The sequence below is a fragment of the Liolophura sinensis genome, chromosome 9, assembly GCF_032854445.1.
Source record: "Liolophura sinensis isolate JHLJ2023 chromosome 9, CUHK_Ljap_v2, whole genome shotgun sequence".
Classification (NCBI taxonomy): Eukaryota; Metazoa; Mollusca; class Polyplacophora; order Chitonida; family Chitonidae; genus Liolophura; species Liolophura sinensis.
Window position 1 is genome coordinate 7,252,368 of NC_088303.1, and position 17,461 is coordinate 7,269,828.

At 37.8% G+C, this 17,461-nt stretch overlaps 1 protein-coding gene across 1 annotated transcript; it reads right to left on the bottom strand.

Moving 5' to 3' along the window:
- Window positions 1-6,599: 6,599 nt before the first annotated feature.
- On the bottom strand, window positions 6,600-15,742 carry LOC135475184 (cathepsin Z-like). Its single transcript, XM_064754975.1, has 7 exons — window positions 15,604-15,742; window positions 13,849-13,967; window positions 11,847-12,071; window positions 10,285-10,435; window positions 9,775-9,850; window positions 9,175-9,267; window positions 6,600-7,920 (listed from the first exon to the last, which is right to left on the bottom strand). The coding sequence occupies exons 1-7, from the start codon at window positions 15,729-15,731 to the stop codon at window positions 7,807-7,809; spliced, it is 906 nt and encodes a 301-aa protein (XP_064611045.1). The 5' UTR covers window positions 15,732-15,742; the 3' UTR covers window positions 6,600-7,806.
- Between the last annotated feature and the right edge of the window lie 1,719 nt (window positions 15,743-17,461).

Here is a 17,461-nt window from a genome sequence, read left to right on the forward strand (position 1 = left end):
ATTCACCGCTTCCTTAGTGAATATGTGCTTAGAGAAGATATGTGTTTGACATCATTTTGAAAAACTGGTCTAAAAGTTGGAATTTTCCTACACAGCAGATATGTTTGAAACAAAGCTCATGTAGTTCTAATATTGAGGAATTTCATAACTTTTCATTCCATTTACCAATAGACGTTGCTCAATGTTTGCAATGTCCAATGGGGTTTAGGGTTTGTATTCTTTATTTTCCAGAGCAAGATATTTAATACTAAGCCAGTGAAAATAAGTGGAAATCGCAAAAGCATTTACGCCTTATTTCTGGGTGAAATAATAATGCTTGTGTAAGCTTCGTGTGTGACATATCTTGTTTGTTAGAAGTAGCTATCACAGATTCACCGAGACCAATGTCACAATGGACACAATAATATATCGTAAGTTTTAAATTTACTGACACATGTCTATCTCTTGTTCTGGTGTATTTTGCAAGATATATTCTAAGTTAAAGAAATCCAAAGAATTTTGAGGAGTAGCTTAGCACCTAAAATGCTGCCATATGTAAAATGGCCAGATGTAGAGAGAAGGGAATTGCGATCTTGGGAAATATTTGGTTCATTGAAGAATTCCATTATCGCATTAAAACCCTTATGCTTCCTAGGCTATCAAAAATGTGTTACATGAAAGTGAGGAAGCAATTTTCGGAAAAGAGACTATACTCAATCCATAAGCGAACCCCTATGATACTAGAACATTGTGTGGGTAACGTCTTCCACATACACACTCTTCAACTCTTGGTTGTATGCTAAAAAGCTTTCCTCTAACATGCTATGATATCTCATTTTATTTACAGCTTTTATATTGACAAATCTAGGCTTCCATAACTTGCAAACAGAGTAAACAACTTATGATACCTTGGACTTCTACAGTGAGATGAGATCCTCAAAACACAAATCTCGCCAATTCTTCAGCCCCTTTAAATCCGAAGAGATAGGCCGTTCAGGGCGAAAGTAACCAGCGAGCCTTGGCTGATATCTTGCACAACAGTTATATCAGTGAAGGATTCGTGAGTACCACCTAAAACACAAATCAAGAAAAGGAATGAAGGCAGATGAATTAATTCAGCTTGTCCTCATTTGTGTGCGCAAGTCCTCTCTACAGCCTGATCATTTTAAAGCATACAGCAATAAGCCTGGATACATATAACAATGGCAAGACACAGCATAGTTGACACTAAGCCGATGGATGCTAAATATTTTCATCTCATGTTTTAGCTATAAAATGGAATCATCTTGAGTGCCTTGTGTTATGTGATAGTGAACTGTCCGATGTTTGGCTGGCGTAAAGGGTATTATATTATTCATTAGTTGCGCCAGTTTTCTCCCCTTGAGGGTAACAGAGAAATTCACGCTCATCGGAAAAAAATCGGTTAAACTGATAAATAATTTCTGTGGACAGATATTATTAAAACAACAGTGCAGTACAAAGCTCTGGTTATAGATCAGGGTTGTGTCACCCTGGGAAATTAAGCGCGTGTTGCTTATATATAGAGCCCAGAGAAAAGCTCTACTGTGAAAGCATTTTTCTGGCTCTTACTAATGGGCAACTTGTGATAGTGTACTGCATGCGATTTGGTGTGGTGTGATAACAACTTTTACACAGAACATATTGTCAATAATGTTCAAGAGAATTTATGCGGAACATAAAATGAAAATTCTTTGTACTGTTGTTTCATTACAAACCCAAGTCCATGTACAACACACCTTTAAATTAAGAGTAGTCATTGAAGGTCATTCAGGAAAGCCACAAAAAGTTCTGAATACACCAAGTTACTGGCGATAAAGCTGATCTATGGCTTTATTTGTTCAGTTTTCTGACCAAACCTCATGCTCTCCGCAGGCGTGATGGCTTGTTTCCCACGCCAAGAATGTCTAAATTACGATCCCAATAAGCACTCGAACCGAGCAAATTTTAAATCTGTGAACACATAAAAATGCGGTTATTTTTGTGCTAGGTCAGCCGTGTATTATTGGTGGCATTTTCAAGGGACCACGGACACACTTAATGGAATGAAAGTCTCAGGTGTTTTGTTATTTTGTTTTTATTGGAGATCGATGATCTTTTCCTTTCTTTGCCTGCTCAGAAAGTCAAGCTGCATCAAATCAATGAAACTACCCCACGTTTCGAACAACATTGGAGAATGCTTCTCTGAAAACAATTGCTATGTGTCTATATGTTTACACAAACAGAATTTTCACTTGGGATCTTGTTATATCAATTTTTTCTGCGAGTTGTGTATAAACAGAAAAAGATAATCGTCGACTTCAGATCTGAGGTTAATATATCCGCCATACCTGTCAATCATTTCTATTGTATTTCAATTATTCAACCATTAACTCTCATTTATTGATCATTATTATCTTTCATGATCTGATAGAGGAGGGTGTATTATATTTGGTAATCATAGTTATATATAGTTATGTTAAAAAAAACAGTTATGTAGGCTTTCTGTGACTGTCATTCAGTTCGTCCTCCAGTCCGTCAAACTTTGACTTTCTACCTTTGAAAACTGAGTACAAAATAAAAGTACAAGACAAAACATAAACCCTCAGTCTTTGTTACTGTGAATTAGAATACGGGAATATCAATATTTGATTATTATTAGTAGTACTATAATTATTAATACTATTACTATTAGTAGTAGTAGTATAGCAGTAGCAGTAGCCAACATCGCTGACAGTTTTTATTCACTTTATCGTTTGGTTATGCCCGGAAATTGTTCAAAACTGTAACACGACCGCATGCAGTGAACCCTAAACGGGACCTGAAAACGACAGGCGTAGCTACAGTATATGCGAACAGGTACATGTGCTGTTGCTCAAGTAAGTCAGGCATATAAATAATTTCATGAATTCAAGTATACATTTAGAGTGGGTAATGCAGGATAGAGTATAAGTGTTGTCAGTGTTACATAATTAGCTGATGTGGCTTGGATTTGACAAAAAGACCACAAGAGTTTTTAAATTGTGCATATATGAAGATTAAATTTCCGATATGTCCGAATGTATTCCCCAGTAAACTGTACATAGTACATGTAATTAACAACGGTCTGTATATAGGTCTGTATATACTTGTAACCAACAACTTCAATATCAGTATTTAATTATTATTGGTAGTACATCGAGAATGATTTGATCATTGTGCGTGAACGAAATCTAGTATAGAGAATGTCACCTCTACACGAACGACATCTGCCATAGGATTGTTATACTAAAGTGCCATACACCATTTTCATATGTATCAACTCTATTGTGCATTGTGCTAGACTTATGCACACTTACGAACACAGTTCCAAGAACGACATACTGCCGGCATGGCTATACATTTGTGTACATTTCCATCCTCGAGCGAGAAAAGAAGAAAAAACAACATGTTTTAGAATAAGGAGTAGGCCTATAACACATATTTCCGTTTGGGAAAATCATTGTTTTCAGAACCAGAACCAGCTGATTTTAAACTCTAGTATGTTATATGCCAGATCATAGCACTGACTCTCTCCGTTGCTAAACTTGCGTACATCACGATTCCATTATACAGGTTCTTCTACATAACAGAAAACGAGTTTGTGTTTTAGTTCAAGTAAAGCAAAACGTAAGGAACATATTTTGAAGTTCCAATGAGTGATTAACGTCGCCAGTCATTGGGACACTCATTAAAAGTCCTCAACAAGTCAAACATTGTTTTTTTAACAATAATATGTATGTCTGATCAGATAAAACCTATTCGTAAAGGTCACACGAGGCCACGAAAGCCGCTAACGCAAAAACTTTGTTGTGTGACCGTATGAAGTTATTTATCACCAGGGAGTAATCACTGGAAAACATGATTAAGCTATCGTAAATATTTCACACTAAAGCGCACCAAAAATTGCATAATTAATGGGAAACTCTATACACGCTAAATCTATTCACAGGAAGTAGATTTTTTGAGTGTAGTTTTTATGAATATCCACATAGAAAAGAGATTTATTAGTCAAATCCACGTCACATGAAACCCCATACACAGTTTGTAAACAACTCCCAGTGCTATGCGTTCAGGACTCATCTGTCACCATTGCAGGTCGATAGTTGGGTGTTGACCCCCACACAGAAGCTTGCTAACACGGGTAGTTATACGGTGTTTTATTTGCCAGAAATAATCTTTATCCATGAATTCCAGAACGTCATGTTTTATGATTGCCTGTCGACATGTGGTGGTGCATACCAGGCTGGTGTTTTGCGCCGTACGCCATACCATTTCACTTTCCGACAGGCCTGGGGTAACCCATAACCATCTGCAGGTTGCTAGTAGACTTTCGCACGTACGACTGGAAACAGTTATATTATACGGCAGTTATCAGGAGATAAAAAGTATTATATTTAAAATTCCAAGTTCTAATTGTGGGTGATTCAAACCTGACAGAAATGAATCATATTTATGTATACGCCTAATATCTGTTATTTGTACACCAAACACACAATTGTTATAACAATAGCAATTATTATTAATTACATATAAGAATTTTATACATACTGTATACTTACAATATTTCCTACTTCAAACTGTCTTACAGTGACTTTGACATTGGCATATGGAAAGCCGTTGGATGGGGTTTGTTTCATCAATTATTATTATTCATGTGGAACAGAGATGAATCAGTGGGGACAGTGTATTAATTGTGGGCATGCTGAACTTAGTTTTGACAAGGAATCATTGTCTAAATTTAGCTCAGTCGGTTGACGTCACGTCATATGTGTGTTTCCAAAACAAAATGTTGATGCCTGTCCTTTATGGTCTGCTAAATATTACCATTTAGTTACTTGACAATCACTCATGCTTTTCCAGAATTATTTGACCACGGGAAATTTTTCTTCTGATGAACGAATCTTTCTGTTCAATAAACGCAGTTTGTTGGACCTTCATGCTATAGAACGTATAAATGTTTCAAGCTGTCCTTCAGGCAGTAATCAAAGGGGAATAACCCAGGTCAGTTTCGTGACATTCGTAAATCCAATAGTATTCTCCCTTCAACTGTAAAGCAGCGACGTTTGAGAGTGACAGGCATAAATATGGAGTTCTTCCGCATAGCAGTACTTTATGGTGCAAAGATATATCGAACTTATTTTCCTCTTACGAGCAATACTTTATGGTGCAAAGATATATCGAACTTATTTTCCTCTTAAGACGTCTGTTTGAAATAGTTTGACGAATATGCGCACCTATCACTGTCTCATCGTTAAACGTGGTAGCAATCATATACCGGGTACATAAGTAAATTACCGTAGAGGACTACATGTATTTTAAGCAACGTGCAGACTCCACTAAAGTTAGAAGTTGCAAAAAAGCAAAGTAAAACATTTCCTGGCATTAGACAGACGTAACAGTAGACTGCTGGTCTATGAAAGGGCACACATATCCCTGTATCATACACCCTTTCAGTCCAGTTACAAGGAATTCTGAAAAAATCGTTAAACTGCCTCAAAGAAACATAAGAGGCAAAGTAGCTGAGTTTAATGAGTTGAAATATATAAATATAGCCACCCCACCTCCACCCCATCGACAGTGCTACACCTAGGCTACATGCACTATCAGTCAATTTACGACATACACGTACATGTAGTTTATTGTTTTTTTGTTTGTTTGTTTTGTTTTGTTTTACTAATTATCACAAACAAGGGAATCTTCAAACATGTGCGGGACGTCTATTTTAGTGTAGCTGTGTTGGGCCATGTCTATAGTGTAGAAACTACAAGTACATAAAACATAGCCCCACGGCGCTAATTAAAACGCTACATATAATTTTAATCAGAGCTTTGACAAAACATTGGTAGCCTGTTGGTGTCGGCGTTAACTAGTCTCGCATTTTATACATGTAGGACTATGAATGTTGTCAGTGTATTTTTTTATATTGATGTATTCGTTTAATTCTTGTTTCACGCCCAGATACTCAAGAATTTTTCCGGTGTATCCCATGGAGGTCAGTTTTTTAACATTCATATGTGAAGGAAAGCCGGATGCCCGTGGTAAAACGCCGACCTTTGCCAAGTTAACAACGTGCCCAGATGTGGCTCACAGGTCGATTTATTTATTTATTTATTTGAATGGTGTTTTACGCCGTACTCAAGAATATTTCACTTCAACGACGGCGACCAGCATTATGCTGGGAGGAAACCCACGACCATCTGCAGGCTGCTGCTAGACGTTCCCATTTACCGCCGGAGAGGAAGCCAGCATGAGTTCGACTTGAACTCAGAGCAACCACATTGGTGAGAGGCCACAGGTCGATTCATATGCATACACAGCATTCCTGGACGATAAGTGGTCCTCAACGAACGACTGCGCGAAGGGTCACACAAAATTTGTGGTTCGCTTATTGTCACGAAGGCCTACAGAACAGTATGAGTGAGGGAATCCACAAATTTCTACTCCAACGCTGGCTTGAAATCCACACCTGTGAGTCCCTGCGATTCAAAGACATGTTATCCACTCGGCCACGGCTCTGGCCTGCGTTTTCACTTTCAACGTCTTGCAAAGAATCAAATGATATACGGCCTGTGTGCAAAAGGAAACAACAACACATCAAAAAGTTTTTCGGAACTTTCAGAATTCTTATCTTGTATTATTTAATATTCACTATTATGAAATGAGATACTGCAATAACAGACAGAACAGTGGAGAAGCTGGCAAAACAAACTTCATATATCACAAATTTGCCGATATCAGTAAGTACTGCGATCTTCGAGCATATTTCAGTCCAAAAATAGCACAAGAAACAAATTTCTGAAAACAAAGAGTACAATTAAATAGCAATTAGAAAACTTTCCGTGTTCTATGATAAATTAATAACTCTAAATGGATTTGAAAAAAATTTGAAATATCAGTTTTTAAAAATCATGGAATGAAGAGATAAGTGAATCATCCATATGAGGCTAGCACAATTATAAAATCATTGGATGTAGATAACGAAATTTGCCAAATTCCATATTGTGTTAAAAACTTGATACAAATGCATCATGTAGAATCAAACTATCAACATACATACATGTATCCATCAAACCAGATCGTTAAAAATAATTGTCGCACTAATCAATGCTCCCTGCCATCATACTCACATGTACAACACAACATTCCCAGTGAAAAAATTCTTACACCATAGTAAAATAATAAAATCTCCATCAAGATAAATATAAATACAGCATAAATGTGTCAACAACAACACATAAAACACTGGCATCAGGTTAAAACAGATGTTCACATCCAAAGGCAGCTACATCACCTTCTCTCGGAGTTTTACACTCACAAAATCATCAAAGCCATACTCATTTAAATTTTATTTACAACATTAGAAACAATGTTTACAGCTGTTTGCATTTATATAAACAATGTTTGCAGTTGTCTGCAATGTCAGGAATTGCCTCTTCCTTAACATTTAGTAAGTACATGTATAGTTTTCACACCTTAACTATACCACAAATCGAACGAATATTCAACACACTGGTAAATTATAGACATACCCATTATCCTATTGTCTCTAATGAGTGACAAAAATATTTGTTTTTTTTTTAAATTTACCCAAAATGCACAGCCAAATTAACAAATTTAACGCATCTATGTATCTTTACGTTGACATACATAATTTTATGCTCAAACATTCAAATATTTAATAAAGGTCTCCCTTAAAGACAACTCATTCAACATCAACATGTTTTTCGGCAAAAGTTTGAAACTATTTCAAGAAAGAAACAGATGTGTTAACATGACTGTTAAGACTGCCTGCAGGTGTGTAGGATGAGTCTAGTTGAGGATGACATCACCGTAGGCACAATTCTTCTCAATTCCCAGGTTGTACTCATTGCCTTTCCCTCCCTGGTACATACTGGTCACAATTCTAAACCATCCATGCTCTCCCTGAGAAACAAACACACAAGCAAATTGTCCAACTGAAACCATGGGTATGACTCGAGTAGCATTTGAGCACAGTATCCCATTAGTCAGATGCTGTGAGAGCAAATTTTATGTAGGCTAATAAACCAAAAAGTACCAAAAATGTGTTTTATAAAGTTGCTGTAACTACGTGTACTTCTAGCCATGTGTAGGTAATACACAGAGAAATATGTTACATTTAATCATGTGTCACAAATCTCAATATCATAGGCCCAAAAATTCATGTCCATGTAACTGTTTATTAAAGTGTGATGACATACATGTACATGTAACTGTTTATTAAAGTGTGATGACATACATGTACATGTAACTGTTTATTAAAGTGTGATGACATACATGTCCATGTAACTGTTTATTAAAGTGTGATGACATACATGTACATGTAACTGCTTATTAAAGTGTGATGACATACATGTCCATGTAACTGTTTATTAAAGTGTGATGACATACATGTCCATGTAACTGTTTATTAAAGTGTGATGACATACATGTCCATGTAACTGTTTATTAAAGTGTGATGACATACATGTACATGTAACTGTTTATTAAAGTGTGATGACATACATGTACATGTAACTGTTTATTAAAGTGTGATGACATACATGTCCATGTAACTGTTTATTAAAGTGTGATGACATACATGTACATGTAACTGTTTATTAAAGTGTGATGACATACATGTACATGTGCTACTAACTATGTCACAAATTCACCAAGATCTAGGATGCTGTGTAGCTGAAATTTCTTCACAAATTGATGACTGCTGTTTAATGCCATAGGGCCCTACTCAATAATTTTTCACTTGTATGATAGTAGTCACTTCAAAGCTGGAGAAAACTGCAATATCTCTGTCTTATATGTCCATTATTTCAATATTACAAATCGATGGACTGGTTTAGTACAACTGATCTGTGGCTTTTACAAAAGCTACTTGTATTGTCCTTGCTACTAGCTGTGGCAAGACTTGGATTTTACAATTAATAAGATGTGGAGAGTCTTTTTGCCTGTCTCTTAACTGGCCGATTGGTCAAATTTTTAATATTAGCGATTCACTTAATGAGTGTGATTTTTGGCTGTTACAGATACTGCAAATTTGTCCTGGTTTACAGGTTTCATGTTCTCAGGAAGCAGTAATGGTTTTACGTATAAGGAAAAGTTATGTTAACCTTACATTTCAAGACTAGCAAAGTTTTGATTGAATGAAACAGACAGACTGACCCATGGTTCCCCCCAGGAGTTCCTCACAATCCAGTACTCTACCCCTGTGGCCTGGTCCACACCCCATCCCGCAACAGAGATCACATGGTTCTCCTGCAAACAATGAAAAACTATTCTGTGTACATGTAGCTGACAGTCACAGTAAAATCACTTATAATTTGAAAAAATTTTTCCCTGACTAAAATCAATGTGCTTTACTTATTTAGTGCAAAAATCACAGGAAAAATTTAGGTGGTTAAAAGTAACTGTAACTGCTGATGATTTTTTTCATTTTCACCAAAAAATGTAAATGTAAATTTCAGGCCAAAAAGTAGTATTAGTATAGTATGACCTTTATTATTTGCCTCTATAAATGTAAATGCACTTTTTCAAATGTATACTTATTTATTTATCTGGTGTTTTAGGCCGTCGTCAAGAATATTTCACTTTTATGACGGTGGCCAACATTATGGTGGGAGGAAACCTGGCAAAGGCCAGGGGGAACCCATGGCCATCCACAGGTTGCTGGAAAATGTTCCCATGTATGGATATACTATACATACATAATAATAATACATACATGTACATGTACATATAAATGTCAAAAATAAATGCCATTACCATAGAAATGAGATGATACTCTTTATAAATGCCACCAGTATACTTGTCCAGTCCACTCGTTGCCATGATGCCACAACTGAAAATTAGAAAATACAGGTAAAGTAATGTTAAGAAGCTAAGACAAAAATTGATCATTTAAATAATTTTCAATAAACAAAAAATTCAAAAACTTCTGACAGACAAAACTGTTTGGACACAGGGGAGAGGTTTTTGACTGTCTTATTTGAAAAAAAATAATTTACACAAAAATACCCAATCAAGCTGAAAAAAATAATTAAATATGAAAAAATTCTGCATTGATCGAGCTATTTCTTGAACGTGATCTGAGGTTCTTGAAATGAACCCACATATGCACAAAATGAAACCAAAGCAAAACAGTGGGGCTGAGAGGTGGACAAAATCAAAACAAGGTATCCTTTGCAACGCTTTTCTAATACTTGATAACATTAATTTACAACATCGTTCGAGAAAGGAAAGCAAAGCTATGTGAGACGTTTTACAGTTTTGTACCTGATTGGTCCATTCTGGTAAATCTCTGCCATCATATTTTCCCGGCCCTTGACTTTGCCGTAATCACCGACCTTCCATGTAGTGAAGTTTGTCAGCTGACTGCACTCTCCAAATGTGGTACATGTGCCACAAGCGTTGAATGTGTCACACTCTGTAACACATACAATCACAACTTACAAATACATGTATGTGATCACCACTACCTGCATAACGAAATGAGATGGATGCTACTGTGCAGACAGTAACAGTTTTAATCAACATCACACTTCAAGCATACCAATAATCCCAAGAAATATCAGAACTTTGGGGTTCAAATACAACCCCTGGACAACCATGCCATTAAAACCAGATAAGTGTCACATTTTGAAGTCTACTGGTTCTTCTTGATATTTATAGCTGATGGTCAGTTTCTTCATCTGTTCTACAATATATCTATCTATTAAACACACAGCATCCAGTTGAAAGCCATATATTCAGATGATTGAGTGCTTATATACTTTACTGGTAACTGAATTGAATGTTGATAAAAGAGGGCCAGTGCTTGTTTAACTGTACTGACCCATCCAAAATTCCACTGTGCTCAAATGAGTATTTGTTTCAAGCCCTGAGAGCCCTGGGGCCGGTTTCATGAAGTTCACTTTGTAAAGTTAGCCCTTAACTACCATGACAATATATGCTGTAGAGATAATTAGCTAAGGGCAACTTAACACTAAGTAAGCTTCATGAAACTGGCCCCAGGAGTAATAATGTTATGTTATCTTATCAATTGTAACCACTTGGGCGCAAGGAATTTCTAAAACCCAACAATGGATCTGTTTCTATGTACATCGCACAGAGCCTGTTTTGCCATTTGGTCATATATGCACTTGTACACTTTGTAAGAATGATGGAACATTATGTTTCGGATTACCTTGGCCTCTTCATTGCAATGATTCATAACATACTCTTTACAGCGCATGCGTCCCTCTCTACCTTTCACTTTACATCACCACCACCACTAGCAAACGTGGTACAGAAATCTTGAACAACGCTGTGGTCAGGGTGATGAGGCAGGAAACGAAACCAATCCGTCTCAACCTTTGTCTCTAACAATACTTTATACACGTGCATTCCCATTATCCGGAATACGAATGCCGATTAAAAAGTACCGTGGGAGGACACACCTGAAGAGGCGAAGCCTAAACAAGCCTATTGTGCGTCTCAGAGGCTCCAAAAGTCAAACTTGTCTATTGGCGGCAGTGATATAAAACGAAAGGCAAAGAGCAACACATGCACTGTAAGGAGTATGGAGTCAAGGTTGATTTAGACGGTTAACGAGCGTCAAAAAACATGGCTGTGACTGGTTTGGTCTAATTCCACCACTCTTCCTAAAAAACTCAGGTTAATATTCTATTTGTTGTTCCTTCTTATAAACGTGTACTAATATAAGTCAGCATACATGACATGCAATGAACACACAAACATCATGGTGTATTTGCTCAGGCCAAGCACAAACAATGTCAATGGTGAAAGTCTAGGGGATTTTGGATCCCACAATCAAACTAATATTAACTCTGACATACTTTGATCCTTTGCCTGGTAATTGTTACATGTCTCATCTGGAATTCCATGGTCATGGGCATACTTCCACACCCCGAGGTCTCCACCACCTTCACATGTCCCGGCGTTAGCACAATCTATCACATGCTGGACAGACAAGTATGCTGAGGGCCACGCCCCTTTACGAGCAATGTTAAAACGGTCTGCCATAGCACTTGTGGATCCTTGCGCCCAGCAGGAACCACAATCTGAAGACGACAACATAATAGTTCGATTATTGATCAAACATTTTAACTTATGTTTATTTACATGTGTGTTGCTGAATGCCATTCTCAAGAAGTTATCACTTACACTACGGCTGTCAGTGCCTGGGGTAAAGCACCCCCCTAAGTTACTATCCTAAATGTATTATACGGATATGCGCACTATTTTGGTGAAAGACAAGATGTCTTCAGCGAACAAAAGACTTTGAAGCCAGCCGTACAAGCATCATCCCTTAATGTCCCTGGCAAGGGTGGAATTTGAACCATAACATAGTGTGTCCTAGGAACTCAAAGGCAATCACATTTAACCACTAGACCACAGCTTGCTCCTGCATATTTTTACATTTCTAACTGAGAGTCATTACCACACCGTGATGGCCAGTGCTGAAGTGCTCAATTCATAATATTACAATAACTGAATGCCTTAAAATTGCCACATTTCTGCTGGAAAGAAAGAGTAACCAAACTTTTCTCACTGTCATAGAAGTTCTTTTTGTCCCTCCATAGATTTCTCGAACAAGAAAGAATGTTTTCTCAAGGACCTAACATCCTACATTTTCCAACACTTCCAAGGACCAATTAGTTTAAGTACAACATGTGGATATTAATGGATACTATTTTGGGTGCCATAAGTGGGAAGGTCTGCCAGCAATTTCCGGATGGTCGGGGGTTTCCCCCAGGCTCTGCTCGGTTTTCTCCCACCATAATGCTGGCCGCCATCGTATAAGTGAAATATTCTTGAGTATGGCATAAAACACCGATCAAATAAACAAATAAATATTTTTGTTGCATACTGATCTGTCATTGGGATCCAGCAGCCCTGTACAAAGGGAAGCAAATCTTGTAACTCATAAAACAACAGTGCCCTCTACCTACTTAAATAACAATACTACTGATTTCAATACCCAAATCAGTAATCATGAATAATAAAAGCTGACATTGTTATTCAAATAGATTGCGGGCACTGCTGCTTTATCAGTTACAAGATTTGCTTCCCTTTGTAGAAGGCAGGCAAACCGTATTCTGAAGATGGTTTTGAAAACCTTCAACAATATTCAAATACTTTCAACAATCTTACGCAGCAGTTGTAACTGACTTTGCCTACATGTAATGTTTAATAGTCTCTGTGATCCTAGAATGTGAAAACACACACATGTACATGTAAAGCTGCATGTACATCAGGTAAGATGCATAAAACGGTACAATGTACACACACATGCGTGCGTATAGCAGACCACCTTGAAATAAAGTGTAGGTATGCATCATCTGAAAGGTCATTTCAGGCAAATTTGAATTAATGTTGATTTAAATTATGTGGATAAAATGCAAAAAGAAACACTGAGGACCAAACTGAATAAGCTGCAACACAGTGATATCACAGATTACTTTTATTTTTTTCAACATACTTTAGCTGTTATATATAGGCTTACGTGTATATCTACATGTATATGTACTACTGCATACATGTATATAATCATGTTGAATGTAGAAATACAGAAATCATAGCATGTTTAAGCGTAAAAAAAAAGGATCAGTGAAAGCACTATGCTTCCGCTTGTTCAATGTGGTTCAAAAATTCCATCACAGAACCTCAATCTTTTGGATATTTTAAACAGCATGTTCAATGCGACAAAAAATCAAATTCAACATGAAATGCACTTTTCGTTAAAGTGCATCTTATTTAAAGTTGGTCAGTCACATCATTGCTAGCTGAGATTCCACTTGTCTAAACCTGATCTGCAAAGTTTAACGAAATACTCACACTGTGGAATGTGCTGGTTTCTAGTTGTGCTGGCATAGTTTGTACCGTTAACATTGCGCCAATCCCAGCCTCTGGGGAGTGACAACAAGTCCATAGTCTCATGAGGGCGAGGTTTGGTCCTAAAATTGCATAACATGCACAAGGTATTCATCAAAGATGCACAAAAAATAAACTTATCAGTGTGACTATGCTTATACACTTATATGTATAACACAGCACCTAGATACACTAGTCAAACCACAAAGGGAAAAACCAGCTAAAAGCAGATTTATCAAGTAGCAGATTCATCTACTACGGGGCACTCATATTCATGTTGGAAGGATAGACATATTCTGATTACACTGTACACTTCCGAAAAGCATTTGAGGTCATGACCTTATCATCCTAAATGCAGGGAGGCTTGAGGCCGGAGCCAGGGATTATCCTCTTTTTGAGTGGTTGCATTCATTGATCAAGTGACTAAGGCAAGCATCGTGGCCACAATACCCTAGAGCCTGAAAATGTCGTTTTGGTCAATGTGTGTTACTGCCATGGATTATTTTGGGTTAGGCCAAACTAACAAGTTAGTTAATTAAAGAGATCATGTGAGCTGTAGACACCAGTTTATGCCAGGAATGTTTCAATGCACATGTGAACAGTGGTAAATGTTCCTTATCATGTGTCAAACATATTTCGGGCTGTTTTACACTCTAACTCTCGCAACTGCATTGTTCACAATGAGAGTTACTTCACTCCCTAAACCTGGTGACAAGGAGAGAAGTAGCCCCAAAACACCCTTTGTTTCTTATATTGGCATGGTGTCATTTGAGTCTCTACCCAACGGTATAAACTTTGTACTCAACGAAGGCCCAGGCCAATTTTCCTTGTTACTGAACGAATCTCATGTAAATAAATGACACCAACCTAAAGACTTGCTTTCCGCACCCACAGCGCCATCAACATATATCCCTACTCGCTTTAGAATAGATTTATTATAGCCATGAAGGTTTCCATGGTACACGCTCTTCGGCCATGGCACCATGTTGAGCAGTTATGTGTGGGCCTATGCGCAAGTCCTGCTTCGTAGTGGAGCAGTAAGAAGATGGCAGCTATGCCCGAGGAGCATGTACCATCCCCTCTTGGGTATAATAAATCTATTCTAAATCGAGTAGGGGCATATAGTGGTGGTACGGTGGGTGCGGAAAGCAGGTCTTGAGTACGATGTCTTTTATTCGCAAGAGACATGTTCAAAAACACAGACAATCAGCCTGGATCTTTTTTGGGTATGAAATTAATACTGTGAGCATTGAGACTCCAACGATGCTAGGCCAATATATTTTATTTATTTATTTGATTGTGCTTTACACCGCGCTCAAGAATATTTCATTTGTACGAATGGGGCCGGCATTATCATGGGAGGAAACCTGGCAGAAAATTCAGAACTTGGAAAGTGCCTCAGGCAAGCTGGGGTCAGAAAATTCAGAACTTGGGAAGTGCCTCAAACAGGCTGGGGCCATTTGCCACACACAGTTAATCGTTTTCTGCTCTATTCCTATTTTCTTTTCCCTTCTTCTTCTACTTTTCTTGTTTTGCTTTGTTTTTTTGTTTTTTGTTTTTTTTTTTTTTTTGCTGTTTTTTTTTTTACGTTTGCGAAATGGACCCATAGTGAAGAGAAGCCCTTTGTTTCCGGCTTTCGAGTTTCGTAACCAATCAATGTCATGTTGACACTACACTTCTTGATGTTCAGGCTATAATCTACACGACTCCTTCACTTACTTTACTCCCTCGATCCCGTCATTAAAGTGTTTCTGGAAGCATGCTTTAGGTGTGTTGTAAACACTCACAGTAATCTCGCAGTTTACACAAACAACAGTAAAAACGAGAGCAAAGAGCACTGCGACCATCCTGCTTTCCGCCATTTTGACTCAGTGATAGTCACAAGACATCTAGTCACATGACTGTTATCAGGTCAGCTGATTGTTCGCCACAGGCACTGCGTCCATAGGGTACGCGTACATGTACAACTAGCTTAAACTTTTAGCCGCAATGATATAAAGTATATATCAAATGAAATGAAAGACCTTTCAATACTGACCAGGAAAATAGTTTGATTTATATTTTAGAATTTTTCCAACCCGAGTAATATGGTTTTAAAACATTAGATTCTACGGTGGTCTGTACTGCGAGGCCTATTGAGACCAATAGAGTATGAGTTAGTGAGGTCACATCCATATTTTTTGCCTTGAAATAGGTCCATTCGGCGAATGCATTCACAGAGTTTGTGCGTTTTGAAAAGTGAAATTTAGCATTATAACTACATGTACCGGTACGTGTGCAGAGTGTGACGTCACTGCATACAGTAACTGAAATTAGGAGCAAGAACTTGTCAAATATAGGCCTACATTAATTCTGTGTTGTTCCACGTGATGTATTCCTCAATTTTATTGAAATGCAGGCCTACTTTAAACACTGCCTGGCAATGTATAATTGCTCTGTTTCGTCAGTCCCACATCCTCCTACAGTATAAACAGAGATAATTAGCTGTTTCGTCAGTCCCACATCCTCCTACATTATGAAAAGAAATAATTAGCTGTTTCGTCAGTCCCACACCCCCCCCACAGTAGGCCTATGAGCAGGGATAATTACCTCTTTCGTCAGTCCCACATCTTCCTATAGCATGAACAGAGACAATTAGCTGTTTCGTCAGTCCCACATCCTCCTATAGCATGAACAGAGATAATTAGCTATTTCGTCAGTCCCACATCCTCCTACAGTATGTACAGAGATAATTAGCCGTTTCGTCAGTCCCATATCCTCCTTCAGTATGAACAGAGATAATTAGCTGTTTCGTCAGTCCCATATCCTCCTTCAGTATGAACAGAGATAATTAGCTGTTTCGTCAGTCCCACATTCTCCTATAGCATGAACAGAGACAATTAGCTGTTTCGTTAGTCCCACATCCTCCTATAGCATGAACAGAGATAATTAGCTATTTCGTCAGTCCCACATCCTCCTACAGTATGTACAGAGATAATTAACCGTTTCGTCAGTCCCATATCCTCCTTCAGTATGAACAGAGATAATTAGCTGTTTCGTCAGTCCCATATCCTCCTTCAGTATGAACAGAGATAATTAGCTATTTCGTCAGTCCCACATCCTCCTACAGTATGAACAGAGATAATTAGCTGTTTCGTCAGTCCCACATCATCCTACAGTATGAACAGAGATAATTAGCTGTTTCGTCAGTCCCATATCCTCCTTCAGTATGAACAGAGATAATTAGCTGTTTCGTCAGTCCCACATCCTCCTACAGTATGTACAGAGATAATTAGCTGTTTCGTCAGTCCCACATCCTCCTACACTATGTACAGAGATAATTAGCTGTTTCGTCAGTCCCATATCCTCCTTCAGTATGAACAGAGATAATTAGTTGTTTCGTCAGTCCCACATCCTCCTACAACATAAACAGGGATAATTAACATGGGGCAGATAGGGAAAAAAATCAAACTAAAAAGTCATTGATATGAGTTCCTAGATTTACACTTACAGGTCCTATACTCTGAAATCAGAATTTGCTACAGGCTGTGCACTTATACCGGTATTTATAGCTTTCCTGCACTTGATGTCATGGCTG

What these genes read in the sequence shown, in the direction of transcription:
- LOC135475184 (XM_064754975.1), bottom strand. Translation starts at nt 15,731, where the DNA reads ATGGTCGCAGTGCTCTTTGCTCTCGTTTTTACTGTTGTTTGTGTAAAC. An exon ending in AAACCAGCACATTCCACAGT is followed by an intron (nt 12,072 to 13,848) that starts GTGAGTATTTCG and finishes TGTCGTCTTCAG; the next exon opens with ATTGTGGTTCCTGCTGGGCG. An exon ending in ACTCCTGGGGGGAACCATGG is followed by an intron (nt 7,921 to 9,174) that starts GTCAGTCTGTCT and finishes TTTGTTTCTCAG; the next exon opens with GGAGAGCATGGATGGTTTAG.